At 35.3% G+C, this 18,244-nt stretch overlaps 1 protein-coding gene across 5 annotated transcripts in view; it reads right to left on the reverse strand.

The window, feature by feature from the left end:
* Window positions 1-10,681: 10,681 nt before the first annotated feature.
* CACNA2D1 (calcium voltage-gated channel auxiliary subunit alpha2delta 1) overlaps window positions 10,682-18,244 on the reverse strand; it is a gene marked incomplete at both ends in the record, with an annotated part of 353,068 nt that continues 345,505 nt past the window's right edge. For all 5 annotated transcript variants that reach the window (XM_079549445.1, XM_079549444.1, XM_079549443.1 and 2 more), the window contains one exon: window positions 10,682-10,798. In XM_079549445.1, the coding sequence (XP_079405571.1) occupies window positions 10,682-10,798 (117 nt within the window). The remainder of the gene's footprint in view (window positions 10,799-18,244) is intronic.

The following is an 18,244-nucleotide window of genomic DNA, read 5'->3' on the forward strand; positions in this document are numbered from 1 at the left end:
TATCATGAATCCTAAAAAAAACATGAGACAAAACATCAGTGAAGTCACTTTAAAAATATTCAGATGATTTTATAATCTGTTTCTCAACAGCTCCATCTGTTTCTATTCCATTTAAATGCAAATTAGAATTCTATAACCTCTGGGTTCTTAACAGATGTTGTCATAAAGTTGAGCATTTTTACATAAGCAAAAACTAAACAAATTAATTTCAGGCCACCCAATGTTTCCAAAAGGCAACAGCCTGGCACTTCCAGATTGTATTATTCCTTGCAAAACATTCTACACATATTATTTATTTAATTATTTATTTTTGTGGCTTTAATTATGAATTCCATCTGTCAGGTTTTCCTCTGACCACTGGCAAGTAATACCATCAAACATAGAGGCCGATGCTGGTTCTGTTGTGTGTTGGTGTGCAGAAATGATAGAAAGAAGCCTGTAACCACTGCAAGCAGCAGCACTGTAGTTGTGCTGCTGAGCATACGGTTTGCAGTTTGCTAGCAGTTTGATGGGCTATGAAGGAGAAGGAATGCATTGGACATGCTGTTGGCAGAGAACAATTGTCATTGTCCTAAATGATGAGATGTGGACAGGACAAACAAGCCTCAGTGGACAAGACTCAAAGAGCATCTGATTGCACACTGTTCATTGTCTGTACAATCTGGCATCTCACAGCCTAACCTTCTTTTATGACAAAAAGGTTTTAAGTTTCTTACCACTCAGCCTCATGAAAGAGTAACCATCTCGTCTAGCTTGCTTAAGATTTCCCTAAATGGTTGTTTCTTTCCCTACTAAAATAGGTTGCTTTTCAGAAACGGGTAATTCTTGAACCTCCTCTTGCAACCTCTGCTCTGAGAAACAGTTTTGAAAATCCAGACTCTTCAAGTAAATTATTATAACAGTGAGGGAATACTAAAAGCCATACAGAATGATTCATAAAATAATTCAAAGGTTTTAACCCTAGATCACCCATCACACTGTAGGAAGAAACTGGGTTCCTATAATTTAAGTACGTCACTGATATACTAATGTACTACTAATCAAACCACTTTGGTTTTCTGATTTCCTCAGAATATAAATCAGCTATTTTTTCAGCAACTGCAAATTTCATTTTACCAAGAATTAAAGCTAAGGGTGTCTACACCCTACAGAATTCTAGCAATTAAATTCCTGATTAGTTTTAATAACAGACCCCGTATCTACTGGAGAAAGACTGTGTTTAGAACTGCACTCATTCCATATTGTGTGCTTATTAATGATGACTTTTTTTTTTATATTGATTTATTACATACACACAGAAATGTTGAAAGAAAAACTGCAGAGAAAAATTCTAACATTATGTGGCAGTGAAAATATTGTGTTTCCTATCAACAATCAATTCTATTGTGCATCTTTTTTTTTTCCTTGTTACTTGGAAAAGGATTTATATTCTGTGTTAAAAGAGGTGAATATAGCTGAGCTATAAAGTATAGCATTCCACATTCTTCTGTAATTTGAAAACAGCTATTTTAGTATTAAAAAACAGAGAAACAAATGGGGGAAAAAAAAAAAAAAAAGCAAAAGGGGAGAAAAAAAAAAGCCTTCTAATAACAGAATATCCATTAATATGAGAAAATCTCTTCTGGAAACAATAAAGGTGCCTATTTGTGCAGTCCTATGGATTAGGTTTTCATCTAGATCTGGACAAGTTTCTATTTAAGACATTTCACTCAACAAAAGATTCAAGGAAAGAAATACCACACTGCAGGTTCTCCTTCACGCTCTGCAAAGGAGGCCTTGCATGCAGGCTGCTTTTAAGCATGGTTTTACTCCTGTCATCTGCCACAGAAAAGCACAGTAGGGTGGCTTGACCTTGTAAGAACAAAACACAAAGGCACATTTTTAGAACCCCATAGATAGTACCTAACATTTATTGAAATACTTATGCCTACATACATACTTGCACTTCTCCCCAAAAATCTTAACTGCTCAGTACCTTAGTTTAAGATGTACATTCTCTAGGAGATATGGAAGCAATTGAAAGACATTCTCTCTTAGTTACCTAACTTCCAGTGTTTTCTCAGTGAATTATTAGACAACCAAAATCTCAGGTATGATCAGGCTCATTGAATTTCTTGCTGTTAACAGAGGGAGACAGAGAAATAGAAACATATATTTGATTCTACTAGCACAGATCTTCCTCAGCTCCTCACAGAAAAGAACCTGTCAGTGCTGGCACAGACAGGAAATCAGCTCAGCCAAGCAGATCCAGCTCAGGGAGAGCAGAAGGCACAGCTGTGGTGACAGATGTATCTTCTCAGCAGACTGCTGTAGCTACAAAGCATTTTCAAACCTCCACTTTTCATACCTTCACTTTCATATCCTTATTATCCTTATTATTATTCCAAACAATTAATTTACTAAAACCAAAGTTGGAGCTTAGTCTCACCTCCTTGTGTACAAAGTGCTTTAAGCACAACTACTTTCATTGTGGATGAAGAGACTTTTCTTTCACTGTGATTTACAAGATTGGAATTGGACAGAAATATAAGAAACCAAACAAAGCCCCAAGCAGTTAATTGCATAAATCACAAAATCACAGCATAGTTCAGTTTGGCAGGACCTCTGGGTCCTTCCAGCCCAACCCCTGACCAAGCAAGGATACCCAGATCAAGATACCCAGGGCCACATTCAGGTGTCTTCTGAATATCTCCAAGGAAGAGACACTAGAGTCTCTCTGGGCAAACTGTGCCAATGTTCTGTCACCCACACAGCACAGAAGTGATTTGTGATGGTTAGATGGAAACTCCTATGTTCCAATTTGTGCCTATTGCCTCTTGTCCTGGCACCATTAAAAAGACCATACTTAAAAGCATTCTGAGTCATCAGCTAACTTCAGATTCCCAAACCATAGCACCTAACTGCTAAAATGTGATTAAGGCAAAATTTGAGAGCCTACACAATACATAACTGTGATACTGAAAATGCAGCATACAACTGCCATCTAGGTAGATGCCTAACATTTGCAGATGTTTCTACGTCTTAAAGTTCTTCACATACCTATCTTTCCATTCCATTCATTCACAATGAAGTGATAACAATTTCTTAAGGAAAAAACAGTTTCAAGATATATGCTTTTCTATTTACTGTAAATCTTCAACAGCACAAAGGTCTGACCTTTCAGGCAGACTTTGAGCTAGATTTCATTGCTGCCTTTCTAAATGCTGAGGTTCTAGATTTTATTGCTGCCTCTGTTAGTAAGAGCTCAGGTTCTCTCAGCCACATAAAACCTAAGACTAAAGATGGCTTGGAAACACATATTACACTTTTCAGACAAGTACTATAAATGGAAAGACATGATGCAAAAGATGAGTAAGACCCCTTTCACCATCAGCACTACCTCTTCTCTATTTTGGAAGGAATTCAGTGTTCACCAACCACAGCTTTTCTCAGAACAAGATTTTCTCAGGACTAGGAGTTTGGAGTTTCTCAATACTCAGAAGTTTGGCATCTCTTCCACTTTGTTTGCAGAGGAATGGCTGTTAGAGCAGACATAAGTCTGCATAATTCTCTGGTAGCCTACATTTCACATCTGTCTTCCTTTAGGTGGAATTTACTAAATCAAGACCTTTGTTCTAGGAACACACTAGATCCATCAAAAGAGAAAAAAATTTGAATTCATGTATCACCGCAGTTCAGTCTTTCTCAGATCTAGCATCCTCATGTCTCAGTGTCAACGGAAAGCTTGCATGTGCAACTGCAACTACTCCTAAACATCTAGTAGATAGTCATCTGAATGGCTCTTCCTGCTTCACTGACCACATTGAGTAATCTCCACTGATCAGCCTAGGAACAGACACCCAGTAAAACTCTCAATGTATACCTACCAAATTCCAGTATCATCCAAGGTTCTCAAATTTCCATACATGCTATTTCCTATACTAGAGTTCCAGAAAGCTGTCAAATGCAAATGTTGGCATTATACCACCAGTTATCATTTGTGCAGATTACACGTAACCAGAATAAGCCAATACTCCTAATTTGAAATTATGTATTGGTATCTTTCCAGGTAGAGCTGAACCTCAGCTGCCTGCAGTTTTCTCTTAGAACTAACTGATCATGAAGATATAAAAGCTTATCTGTCAAACTGACTAACCCTTATCATTGTGACTATTAACTACTTCAACTCTCAAAATAGTGTAGTAGAATAATACGTGTTAATTAAGTATACCAAAACTTAATACTATTAGTCATAGTTCCAAATACGCTAGCCTTCCTGAACTATAGTAAATGTGTGTGTGTGCATGTAAGTTTGCATTATAATGTGCCAAAAAATTATTTTTAGATAATCAAGCCACAGAGGAGAGGCTGAGATCACAAGAAGAGTCTGGGTTGAAGTAACAGAAGTTAAAGTAGAGAGATAGATTCCACTCCTGATACCATGCATTTGTTTTGTTTATGGAACATTTAAGTAAGTGACTGAAAATACAGAAGATTTTCTTAGAGAGGAAGAGTGACTACTACTGAAGTCCCATACTTTGTGTTGCCTTTCAAAAAATAGCTGTGAGAAATGAACAGCACTGAAATCCTATAAAAAATAGCAGGAAAGTAATAGAAAAAGTAGCAGATGCAGTTTTTCTTAATATGAAAATTTCTCTGTTGGAAAAAGTCATACTACTAAAAAAGCAAAAGCAACTTAGTTTTTTAAGAATTGACCTCCAGATCCTTAAGGCAGATATTCAAAATCTGGACAGAACTCTTTACTCTAGAGTGAACTGACTAATTGTAGTCAACTAAAGATAGACAAATCACAAATGCTCACCATTTCCCCAAGGGGAACAGACCATTGGAAAGGGAGACACTGCTTTCTATGTCTTTTGCAAAAGGCAGAGAAAATGTTGGACTGCTTAAGGTATGCATCTTGCTCAATAGAGCATTCAGGGAGCTTTCGGGGAGCGCTGGGCTAATAAATGATTTAGTGCAGGATTTTTTATAACATAACAGTTGCATAACTTCTTGATTTTTGTAGATAGTTAGCAGCAATCATTCTATATTGGACAATATGAAGTCATCTCTCAGACTGATACAATATGACAAAGTGTATTCTGGCTTGATTTGCAGTGGGGACTAATAGAGAATATCTCACTGCAATGCAGGCATTCCCAAATCGATCTGCTTGTAAATTCCAGAAATGGGAGAAACAAACAAACAAATAAACAAAGCCTCTGTTTTCTGAAAGAACTGGTTCCTGGTGTTGAATGAATAGAGTACTGTAATAAGGAATTAAAATTAAAAATGTACTGGGAAGGGATTTGGGGGTTTCTTTATTTTTGATTCTCAATGGCATACAGAGAACATGTTACAATTAATTCAGCATGTGGGGGTAATCATGTCGTTACATGGCAATGTTTAATCTAGTTGAGGCCAGTAATCTCTGGATGTTGATCTGCAGTGTCATGTGCTTCCTTGTAGCATTTCCACATGGGTGATCTGATACTTTGCAGCATTAGAATCTGCATTTGATTTCTTTCTCTCTTATCTGACTCCTTGGGGATTCGCTAAATTCAGCTGTAATTTATGACTGCCATTCTTTTTGGGCTTTGACACATACACAGCAAAGGATTAAAATCAGACTTCTAAAGCAGTTACCATCCGCCCTGCCCTCCTGAAGGAGGTTGCCAGTCTCAGCACACTGAAAAACAGTGAAGCAACTCCTCAACATTTCAAGCCAGTTTATTAAGGTGCATAGATCCGCTTGAATTTGATGTTTAGCTGAGAACTGCAGCAGTACAGAAGCTGATTCATAAATCAAGCAGTGATCTTTGTCAGAGGTGGGGCAACAACTTGGGCAGTTGCCATCTGAGTTTAGTCTGCTTCTGGATGTGAATGAACTCTTGGACTTCATCAGTGTTTACAAGTTAGTAAATGACAGTCCTTCCAAAAGCAATTGTTTCAGAACAACAGGGTAACTTCAGATGCTTTATAGACTGTTATTGTACTGACTGCTTTACAGATTCTCAGTTTTCATTGGTTAGTTTTTGGAAAAAAAAGAAAAAAAAAACTTTCCAAAATTTTCAAAGTCATAACTAACGCAGAAATGAGGGTTTACTGCACATCCTCCTTTGATCCCCAGTATAAACTGGTTAAGTCACAGTCTATGCTTTGGAAAATCTCTCTGTCTTCTGTGCAATTATGTCGCAAACTCAGACCTATTATTTAGCTATGTATGTAGGCGCTATTACATGTTTTTATTATACAGAGTGAAAAATCAAAGTAGTTGCTGATTTTAAATGATAAATTTTTATTCTGAATATACTGTTTTTGCACAAGAATTAACACAACAGTTCTAGGATTATAAACTTTTTATAACATTATTGTACAAATTTTTACAAAAAATTATTTTTCCAGGCTTGTCAAGTTCCACAAAAGTGTCAAGAGAACACAATAAAAGGGAGAAAGACTTGCTTTGCCTTGTAAGAGCAAGCAAGCCTTTTTTGCAGAAACGCACACTGAGCATTTCAATAAAAATATCCCAGAAAGCATGATCCAGACATTCCATACAACACAAGAAGAGAAGACAGCTTTGTCAGATCACAATCGCATTTTCATGGCATCTGAACAACAGTACTCTTTTAGCTTCAGTGAAATTATTTCTTCAAGATGGTATTTTTCTTTTAAACCATAAACAGTACAGATGCAAGTAGCTAGGAAGGTTAGGCTAACTTTTCAAAACTCTTGAATTGTTTTCAGACACTTTGTTTTAATCTTTTTACAGTAGTGTACAATGATTATTAACAATATTAACATTGTGGTATGTAAGAAAAAAAAATCTGGCCTTTTTTAAAGGCTTAGATGTCTGATGAAGCTAGGGTAAAATTTCACCTAAAGAGTGATTAAGATTTCACCTTCAGTCGACATTCTAAAAACCATCAGAGAGCACTGCAGTGCTTTGTAGGCATTAATATACCTCTTATAACCAGTGTACTAGCGTCTGAATTTTTAGGACCAGTGAGACTGAGGATGTATTTTGAAATTAAGAGATACTAAGCACACTTTCTGAGCTTACATGTTGATGGGAAAAAAAGTTCTTAATGTCTCTTCAGTGATACCAAAAAACTCTCAACTGCAGCAAGTAACACTTGGGTTGCAAAGGTCACTTAAAAGGGATACTGCCTATTTGAACCCAGTAAGGCCAGTTTTTAAGTTAGTAAAAGGAATATTATAGGAAAAATTACAAATGGCAGCAACACTTGTTTTTTTGTTTTTTGTTTTTTTTTGTTTTTTTTTGTTTTTTGTCAAGTTAAGCAGTAAAGCCTCAAGCATTAGAAACATGAAAAATATCATACTAAAGTCTTAATGATACAGGACCTAAAAATCTTGTCAATCAAACCTGCTATGTCATGTTAAAAACCTGATACAAATATGGACCACGGTTAGTGTCTTGGCAGTAATGCTGGTTGTTTAAACAAACAAAAGGGAAAGAAAAGAAGAAACCTTTCATGTTAAGTCTTCGGATCACACTTGTACAGTACCACACTGTGAGAACTTTAATGGTGGTTATTTATCAGACGTACAGTAGGCCACATGACTTCTGTGCAAATGAAAACAGCAGTTTATCTCTGTCCCTTAGTGCTATTTAAAGGATCTGAGCAAATACCAACATAGTTTATTATGTGACTTCAAAAAAACTTTTTACAGCATATTGTAGTTTGAAAATGTTTCAATTTCAAGCCTAAGATCAAGTTTCTTTTCTTACAAAGAGAAGTTGACTACTACACATTATGTGAGAGTAAGGATATTCTTCTGCATAAGAATTAGTTATTCATGGAAGATATTTCTAACAGACTGTTCTTCACACTTTGAGATAGCTAACATTCACATTGCATTTGCTTTCTGGTGTTCTGGTGCTTTGTATTTTATAGATAAGTCAATTCCATACAACCAAAATCCTGAGTTTTCTATCAGACAGGTTTAATGGCTAAAAGGCTAGGTCTATATAAAGAAATGATTCTTCAAGTCCTAGAGAGGGGCAGAGGAGAGGAACAAAGAGTATTTCCCTCTCTGGATAGCCCAAAAAGGATAATGTGTCTGCATTGCATGGACTTCTCCCTCCTTTTTATATGCAAGCTCTCTAAGGGAAGTGGAATGAGATCAAAAACCCCACTTGGTTTCTGTGGCATTACAGTTTGTACTATCTTTCTTCCTTCCTACAGACCCTCATCAAATGTTTATTAACTAGCTCAGAATAAGAGTCGCTCGTATAACCAAATTATTCTAACATCTCAGTAATGTAACTTTTCCATGAAGGGTTTCTTTTCGGTAGCTAAGTGAAGAATGTATAGCACTTCTTATACTGGCAATCATTCAAAAAATTAAAAGAGCAAGATGCATAGTAATGTGCATTTTAGCTAATCTTAAAGTAAAAGCAAATGAGCTTATTAAGAATTGGCTTAATCCTACAAACCTTGTTCCTTCATATGATTTCATTAGACCATGTTACGGAAAATATGCAGAATAGAGTTTAAGGATTAGAAAAACTCAAGCAATTATTATTATTGTTTTTTTGTTGTTGTTGTTTTGTTTTTAATAAGAAGTGCAGTAATATAACTGGAAGAAGGGTTGCAAGATTACCTTTACTCATAGCATTAACATTAGCTCACCTTCCCTGAGGAGGACCTGAAGTCATCCAACAGAGTTGACTGTAATTTAGACCCCATGACTGTACAAGAGGTATTTTTTAAAAGCTAAAATTTATTACTGAAGGTCAGTTTTTACTGTTTTCACTCATTGTACTTCCAAAGATGAAAAAATACATTGCTGGAGCCAAGGTTCATGAGGAAAACAACAAACCAGCCGTGGGTACAATTAGACATCTGATCTTTTAAGCCATGCCATGGCTTTGAGTAACTTCTTCATATTTCATAGGGTAGTAATGCATGCCCAATTGTTTCTTTAAGCTTTTGACATGATCAAAATTATATCAATCAATTGCCAGCAAACACATACCAATGCTTTGAATTTTCTTAAGTTTTTACAGAGCTAGTATATTGTGCCATGTTAATATTTGCATATTGCAGTTTTTAGCAGAATTATACAATATCAGCAGAGTTGCACATTCATTGGTTTAGCTGTCTTGCAATACTGTTTAGTTCTGAAAACTAGAAAAAAGCACAAACCATATTTTGCATCAACACTATGATACACTGTAATATTGCAATTTACTGCACCAATCTGTATCACAAATGAGGTTGTATAAAAACAACTTCTAAAATTATTATTCACAATCAAGTATCAATGTGCATACATACAGATTCAAGGCTCCCCATTTGTTTAGATTTTTCCCAATCTCAGAAACCAGGTAATTTTGCTGTTAATTTTGTTATTTTCAATAACAAATAGCAACAGTATAATTTTAATAGTCTGGATGAATTTTAAAGCAAACAAAGGAGGAACCTGATATGAACCTTAGTGAACATATACTTTCAAAAATAAATATGCAAAATCTGATTTTTTTAATATACTTAAAATATCTGTACACAGGTTTTAATGTGAGATCACTATTATGTAAAAAAATCCAACTCAACCTTTTCATTATGATAGCTAAATTTACCCTATTTTCTCAGCTTTTCATTGCACAGTATATTCAGAGCTCTATTTCATAATATAATTTAATATGAATTGATTGCAACACATTGCAATGTTCAGTTTCTCACACAATAAAAGAACCACTCAGTTACCTTTGCAATGGACTACACTCTACCATCAAAGAAAACTAACTTAAAAATGCAGAATCATCATCATCATGCAAAATACCCTTGGAAACCAACATTCAAATATCACATGTACTTTTTTTTTTTGTTAGTATTCACAAGTCTTTTTTTCAATCTTTGAAGGACTTGACTACCTTATATGTATATCTGTCATTGTGAAAAGGAGGTGAATAGTAAATAGAAATTATTATTCTTCTGATAAAAGATGACACCAAGATTAAAAGAATTGTTTTTAAATTACACTCTCAAGCATCTTTATATTTTTTAAAATAGTAATTTCCTCCTTTTTCCATTCTTTTCTCTAAATTAACAAATTATGAGCCCACCTAAATATTGCCAGCTACTTGTTCTGATTAACTTAGGAAGAATAAACCACTCAAAAGCATTTCAATCATACTGAGCTTCTGATGAAGACTAGCCAACATTTTCATTTCACTCAAACAGTTTGGATGAACTTGATGTTCAAAGCAGCCATCGTGGTGCTAGCAATGTATACAGGAGAGTATACTCTCTTTTTTTTCTTTTTTTCTTTCATAAATAAATGTTCATGTAAAAGAATATAAATCTTCAAGAAATCCAAAGCTTAAAATAAATGAAAATCATATACATAAGCTATGGTCAGGGGAGCCCTTTTACATGAAGTCATCAAGATTACAACAACAAATGAATGAAAAAAATCTTAGATTCCCCAATGAAGCATGTATGGAATTCTGTTCGGGTGGCAGAGATGATGCAGCATTCGCATACGTTTAAGGATTGACACTCAATATGCAGCCATTTTGAGTGCCTTTATGAATCTCACAACGCATGATAACCAGACATGAACATTGCTGTTCTGCTTCTGTCTGAATAGCTGACCCTTTTTAAAATGGAACTGAGGCTATCATTTGGCCGGATCTTGATTAAGTTATGCAGGTTTTGTTTTAGCAAGGTCATAACTGGTAGTGTCTGCTGCCAGATAAGAGCCAAAGCAGGACCAACTGAATTCCTACCATAGACCACAGTGATGGACTCAGACCAGAGGCACCACCACAGTCAGCCGAGTCTTCCTGTTGACAAGGAAAAAAATAAATGAATAACATTAATTACACCTAAATTTCCAGAGGAGTAATCTAAACTTTACTCTTCAGCATTCTGAACTATCCTTGAGACATAATTTTTGATCTTAAGTACATTATTATGTATAAAATTCCCTAAACGAATAACAAAATTATTCTAGAAATTTTGTCTGATTTTTGATGCAAAGAATGACATTACCACATTAACCTTAGACATGGGAAAATTCATCACTTACAAGGCTTACTGCAGTCATTTATGAATTAGATAGGATGCTTACATAAACAAATAAAAAATGCTATGGAATATGGGAGCCCCAGAAATCCATATCTGTATCCATATAATTACATCAATTCACAGAATTGGAGCATTGCTTTACAAAAGATGAGAAAACCCATAACTTTTCAAGATAAGAAAACAAATATCAGACTGGTCATGCCCATTACCTCAACATGATTACATATTAAAAAAATATGCTCTGCAGGTGAATATATGATCAAAAGGAAGGAAAATCCTTTCTTTTTCCGAGTTCTGAAACACATTTTCTATTGTTTGTTTTGTAACTTCTGTGCAGTCTGTAAACAAGACAGGCTCCAATTTTAGAACTCGCTCCAAGCTTTACTGATTTGACATGCATCAGTGGACTTAACTACTCCTTATGCCATAGAGCAATCACAGGTCTTCCCTTCTTCTTCTTCTTAACCACTAACTTCTGTTATTCAGTCTCACCTTGCCTGTCATGCTCAGTATCTTTCACATCAAGATTTAATTTGCTATTCTGGTTGAAATACATTTCATACTTGTTCTGGATTCTGTAACATACAAGAAGGTGTAAACCTTCTCGCTTCTCAAGAGATGCATAGAAGAAATCTATGTTCAGCTATCTAAAACTGCAGGGAAATATTTCAGCCATTCCTTGCACTACTTTGTTCACCAAGTTCCGGATTGATAGGTAGCTATAAAGGCTGAAAATATTTATTCTTCCACTTGTTTTCATGGCATTCTACTCCAGTAGCTTGAAAAGACACTTCCCCTTTATATTCAACCCAAAGAATTCACAGTCTTCAAAGACAAGATCACAGTGTAAGCAGGAAGGGAGATAGTTCCTCTCAGGAACTGGGGAAGATTCTTCAACAGGAACAACATGTCCAGGAAGGACAGACTGCACCTTATTTGTAATGCAGTCCAGCTGCTGGCACAAAAATTAAAAAGGTTGCAAGAAGAACATCTTTTAAACAGAAAGATGAGGAAGTCTAATGAGTATGGAACAAGACTGACATGCCTCTGAGACAGATTTAACTAATAATTAATATGCCTCAGAAAAGCCAATGGGGAAATAAATAGTCAAAATAAATACAGAAGGCTCATTAAAACACTTTCTGTTTACCAGCACAGCCTCGAGCAAAACTTTTAAGTGTTACTACAGCATTGCAAGAAGCATAAAATTAAGGTGGAATCATGAAGACAAGGTATCAATTAACTACTCCAAGATAATAATAATTAGTTAGACATGTGGTGGAAGGAGAATTAACCAGTACTAGAGAGCATTACTGGCTACCAACTTGGTCAGAAGGGCAATATGGGACATTCAATCACAGTGATGTTATGTTAAGGATAATAGAAACTGTGATGAGGCAAAAATATTAAGGGAAAAGAAAGTGTGATGAGATCTTTGTGGGTACAACATCCACTTTCAGATGGAAGGAAGGAAGGAAGGAAGGAAGGAAGGAAGGAAGGAAGGAAGGAAGGAAGGAAGGAAGGAAGGAAGGAAGGAAGGAAGGAAGGAAGGAAGGAAGGAAGGAAGGAAGGAAGGAAGGAAGGAAGGAAGGAAGGAAGGAAGGAAGGAAGGAAGGAAGGAAGGGAGGGAGGGCGGGAGGGAGGGAGGGAGGGAGGGAGGGAGGGGGGGGAGGGGGGGGGAGGGGGGGGGAGGGGGGGGGAGGGGGGGGGAGGGGGGGAGGCAATAGCATAGAATCAGCAGCCCAAAAAGACTTTTAACATGGATACAAAAGGCTATTTAGAAATTTTGCATTAGATGTCCAGGTTAAGTGAATGTTACAACTAAAACAAACAACTAAAACATCAACAAAAAGAACAAAAGCAAAACAAACCCCAAAATGACAAAAAAAGAAATAACAAAAAATCAAAAAAATCTTGTATAAATCAGGGGAGAGATTAAGCAGGCTGTCATAGGGAAAAGATCAACCTTTAAGGAATGAAATATACATGTGCTAAATACAAAGGTAAAAAGCTAAATACAAAGGTAAAAAGTTTCGGATAAATTAAAAGCACAATGTAAATCTGGGTTAGTGAAACTGCTTGATATCTGAGGTGTAAATAGAAAAGTTGGAGATTACAGGAGATATAACAAAGGATTTTAACGAGTTCTTTTGTCAGCTTTTAAGGTTTGAACACTTATACGATTCCCACCACACACAATTCATTCTTTAAACCAAAAGCTTTAGAGGAATCAGGTCAGTTTGGAATAAATATACTGGAACTCAGATCTAAGTAGACAAATTAAATTTAGTAAATCGTCAGGAATTATAACATTCACTGGCAGAGCTGAAAAAAATTTGGATGTCAAAATGGAACAAAACAAAAATCAGCATTAACATTCTTCAGGGAAAAAAAAAATCATTCTGTAAAGAGCTTACATTATATCAATATTATATTATATCAATAGTAGTAATTTCCAGACCAGTCTCTGCCATCAGTTAGCTTTCTAATTTAGCTCTACAATAGTGGCTTAAGCTTTTTTCTATTTGAGTGCACTCTACAAGTCCAAAACTCTTAAGCTTTCTGGTCAACAAACAAGGGAACTCCCTCCAGAAGTTCACCAAATTTGGAGCAGGACACTAAGATTTGAAGATGCAATGAACTTTCCAGTTTATTTACTTTGGCTCCATCATCTTTTACATCTGCATTGCATCTTGAATTTCTGAGCTTTGTAGACCGATTTACAGTGCTAAAATAAGCAGTTATGATGAGAATAATTTTTAAATATTCTCTCTGGCATCTGTTATTCTTTGTGTGTCCTAACCCAAAATAAAAAGCAATAATGGCAGGGAAAATAAAGTCTATCTAAAAGAAGTTTTTTTTTCTCTCCTGGACTGCACACCGTATGCTTTAACTTTATGAAAATTATAAGGGGGGAAAAAATAGCAGAGGAAGTCCAATAATAATTACATAAATTCAAAAAAAAAAAAAAAAACAACCAACCAAGAGCTGTATGGAAATGGAATCCTATCATTACTTTCAATGAGAATACAATTACATTCAGTAAAACCTGCCGAAGTTGAGAACTTATTGATTGTTTGTATATAATATCTAAGCTTTCTTTTAACAGCATCATTTTCACTCCTTACCTCTGTCAGTGCAGTGAGACACTCAGCTATTTTCTGAGGATTTTCACCAAAATTTTCTGACCCATTACATTAGTCACTATTACGTACACCTAAGAACCCTAAATAAGCAGCAGATAAGAATATTTCTTTCATTGGAAAGAATTCTCTCCAGCCAGTTTCTCTTCACCAAAAGTGCATCAGAAATTTCTTGCATTAATAAATCACATGTGAAATTTCCTTCTCCTAATCCTCTATGCTTGAGGTGAAGTGTCAAATACAAATGTCATCTCTTTCATGTCATGCCTTACTATCATAACTCCTGAGGGGGTTATTTTACATCACACACCATGAAAATTATTCACCACATGCAAAACAGAAATGAATGCTTTTATAAAACCTTACATTCATTGCTGAGTATCAAAACCACATATTCATTGCTATATAAATATCAACATTTCTTGGAAGGTAGTGCCAGTCCAAAATTTTAAATACACACATGGAAAAACATACATATACACACCTAAGACTATATGCATTCTTGTTAATTCTTTAGAGGTACACAATACCCATTTCAAGTACTAGAACTCTGTTACAAAAAGTTAGCCAGAATCCATTACGTTACATTGACTATAAATAGGAAAAAACTAAGATATCAGCCAAAGATCTTCGAATGTGATATTTGATACCAAATGACTACTGAATGTTATATCTTTTGTAAGCTAGCCCTTTTTATTATTATATTTATTATATATAAAAATATATCATATTTATTTTTATTATTGTATTTATTATATAGCCCTCTTTATTATAAGCCCTTCTCTTGCATGGAAAACACCTCAGCTTGTACTCAAGAGTCATTTCAAGTTTCAGTGCATGGTCTTTCATAAACGTTGCTACCTTCCTTTGTCTGGACTACCACACAATACTGCCCAATCTATACACCTACACCTACACCTGCCTACATATAGACCTCATCAAGACATCTACAGTTTTCTGGGGTTTTCAGCCTCAACATGCCCAGTGACACCCGGGAGCTAATGGAATTAAGGCATTCTCAGAAGGGCCTAACAATCTCTTCTCTACCCTCTTTATTCTAAGGCATTGCAAACAAAACCAGTAAGAGCAAACTATTCAAAGAATGATAAAGACTATTTTGTTATGCTTTTTTTGGGGAAAATAAATAAATAAATAGCTGAACCTGATCAGCTATTTTATATGTGCGACTTCAGAGACTTTAATTAATGCCCTGCAAGAAGCTGTTACCTTAATCACAAGATCCTTAAAAACAGAATGGATGAACAAAATTACTTTTATAACTTTCTTCTGAAAGTAATGTATCAGCTAAAATGATGTTTCTTCATGAGTTTCCAACTACAAGCTTTTGGTCTGCCTTTTTGAGCAGAAAGATCTTTACAGGCATAAAGACCTCAGCTCAAGGTGAGCCTCTGTCTAACGTACATTAGACTGTAGCTTTTTAATTAAAATAAGGTTACTTACAGAGCAAATTGCACAAGTAAGAATATGAGATGTTAATCTAGATGTGAATGTGAAATACCACTGCCTTGGGGGAAGGGACTTTATCCTTCCTTACAACCTTCAGCTATCTCTGTTCAAGCTGGCTAGAAATTAGATCATTCAAATACACAAAATGAAACTTCAAAATTACTCCATTACAGCTAGTAAAGAGAACTTAATTTTTTTTCACTGATGTTCAAGAGATGTTAACTGAATCTTCCCCCAAGTATAAAGAGAATGTACATAATTACGAGTGTTTTATTTTGTTACATTTTTTTATATTCTACCACATTAACTCTGAAAACTGACACTTCTACCTGTCAGCTACTTGTCAGATTCCACTTCTACTTGTCAGCTGGCTTTGATACATATGTTAGTATCTCCCTCTAGTGGTTTTCTAAGTAATATTATTGATCAGACACCCTGGAAACATACAAGTTCAACATTAATCCCATTCTCATCAGATCAGCAGTTCTTTTTGTGTACATGTCACCATGCAGTAGTGGAAATTCTCATGTCATTAAACACAACACAGTCAAAAATTCCAGGGCCTTGATTCTGAACTGGAAAATCTGCACTAGGTCAACATGCTGTATTCATGTATTTCATTAGAAGAAAAGACATTGTTTACGCTACTTAGGCAACAAATATATATATTTTAAATACATAGGTCACAATATATATATTTAGGTCAAAATAAGTTAAAAATATGAATTTACTGAATCCGACATCTAATCAGAAGAATGCACACTGTTACCTTCTATCATTAACATTTTTGTTAACTTGAATGAGGTGAAAACTTCCATATGCAGAGCACTTGTCTTTGGTATCAAGTACAGCTTTATTCTCACAGGTACCATAGTATTTTCTGATTACCTTGTGCCTTTGTTTGCTTCTGTGCAGAAAGCTTTATTTTATTTTATTTTAACAGGGGCAGGAAAAAAATATTTTCAAGAGAATGACACTGACTCAGTTGATACATGTGCAGTCTCAAAGAGACAACTGCATAAGCTCAAAAGGTTTCTGTGTCTTTGTATTTGCTATGGGAGAGGTCTCTGTGTTCCCTAACTCTGATTTATAGGGCTCCAAGCAGAGTTTTTTCATATTTAATGTCCCTAAATGCTGCATTAGTAATTTGCTCCAGACTGCATCTTTTGAGACCTGCTTCATTATGTTTTCTTTCGTATGCTTTCTACTAGAAAAAGCCTGCTAATTTTTTAAAGCCAAGAACAAAACAAAAAATTAGAGAAAGTAACTGACCATCCACACCACATGAAAACTTGCAGAAAAATGAAGATAGGAGCAGACGTCATGGCAGAGGCACGACTCGTTGTGCATATAGGCTGATCCTATTAATAACGGGCAAAGTAGCAAGTAGAGGAAAAGAAAGAAAACACAGAAAAAAAGACATACAAGATGAGATATCATGCAGTTTGCTGGCAGTTAGCAGAGTTAATGTGAAAGCATCCACCCAAGAGCAAGAGATTCATAGCGAATTTTGCAAATGAACTTAACCAAAACAATCCACTGTTACAAAACACATGATTTACACACTGATTAGCACATCAAGCTAGTGAGCAAGAGTTTTACTTTCACACATGATAGTTGGAAGGACATGGAATATTTACAATGAACAAATATTTTTGTACAGGTTTTCAGCTTTGTTGGTCTCTAACAAGACTTGTTTATTCAAATTAAATCTTGTTACTAGAAAAATACATTGAAAGTGTAGAATACTGTCTGGATTTTACTTTTTTTTAATATATAGACAACTCAACCATTGCGCCTACTTGGATCATTGGATCAAAACCTTGTACACAGTAGTTATAATCAACTAACTTCATCAGAAGTGTCAATCTTTCCTTTGCAAAAATGGGATGAAGTATTACAAATGCTTTTTAAAATTAATTTTTATATGATGTCAACTATTCTCCTTTTAAGTACTCTTTCTTTTGCAGTTTATTCTGAATATCCGGAACTAAATTTGTTCTTTTTTACAAAGCATTTTGAAGGAGAGATTATATTCAAAATAAATAATATATTTGGGACAGTTATCATTTTTTCCTTCGAAACTACAATTACGTATACAGTACAAGGAGAACTAAAGCATCATAGCTTTGCTGATTTCAGAAAAGAAATGCAGTTTTGTACTTGTTCAGAATTTGACCTACAGTCAATGCACACTTGCAGAATTTCTAGAGGGAACATCATCCCAAAACAGATGGTTTTCACCATGTAACAACACTTCAAATGATATTTGTAAATACTATTATAAAAATATCCGTTCATAACAGTAATATCATCTGTTTGGCAAATCCACAGACAAAATGAATTCCTTAGCACTGTACTCAGCCCATCAGTTTTATCCTTGCTGAGGTTACTTTCGTTGAAATCATGTGTGAAAGTACTATAGTTATAGGAAGGGTAGATAAGAAAGCAGCTGTTAATTTTATGTAATTCATGGGATACTTGAAATAGAGTGACTATGGTCTAGAGTGAACAGTATGTTTAGTGACAGATAGATTATAAGGCATCAAGGAACATTTAAATACAGTTTTCCCTGCTCTTCTAGGACAACTC

The sequence above is a fragment of the Tetrao urogallus genome (assembly GCF_951394365.1).
Source record: "Tetrao urogallus genome assembly, chromosome: 1".
Taxonomy (NCBI): domain Eukaryota; kingdom Metazoa; phylum Chordata; class Aves; order Galliformes; family Phasianidae; genus Tetrao; species Tetrao urogallus.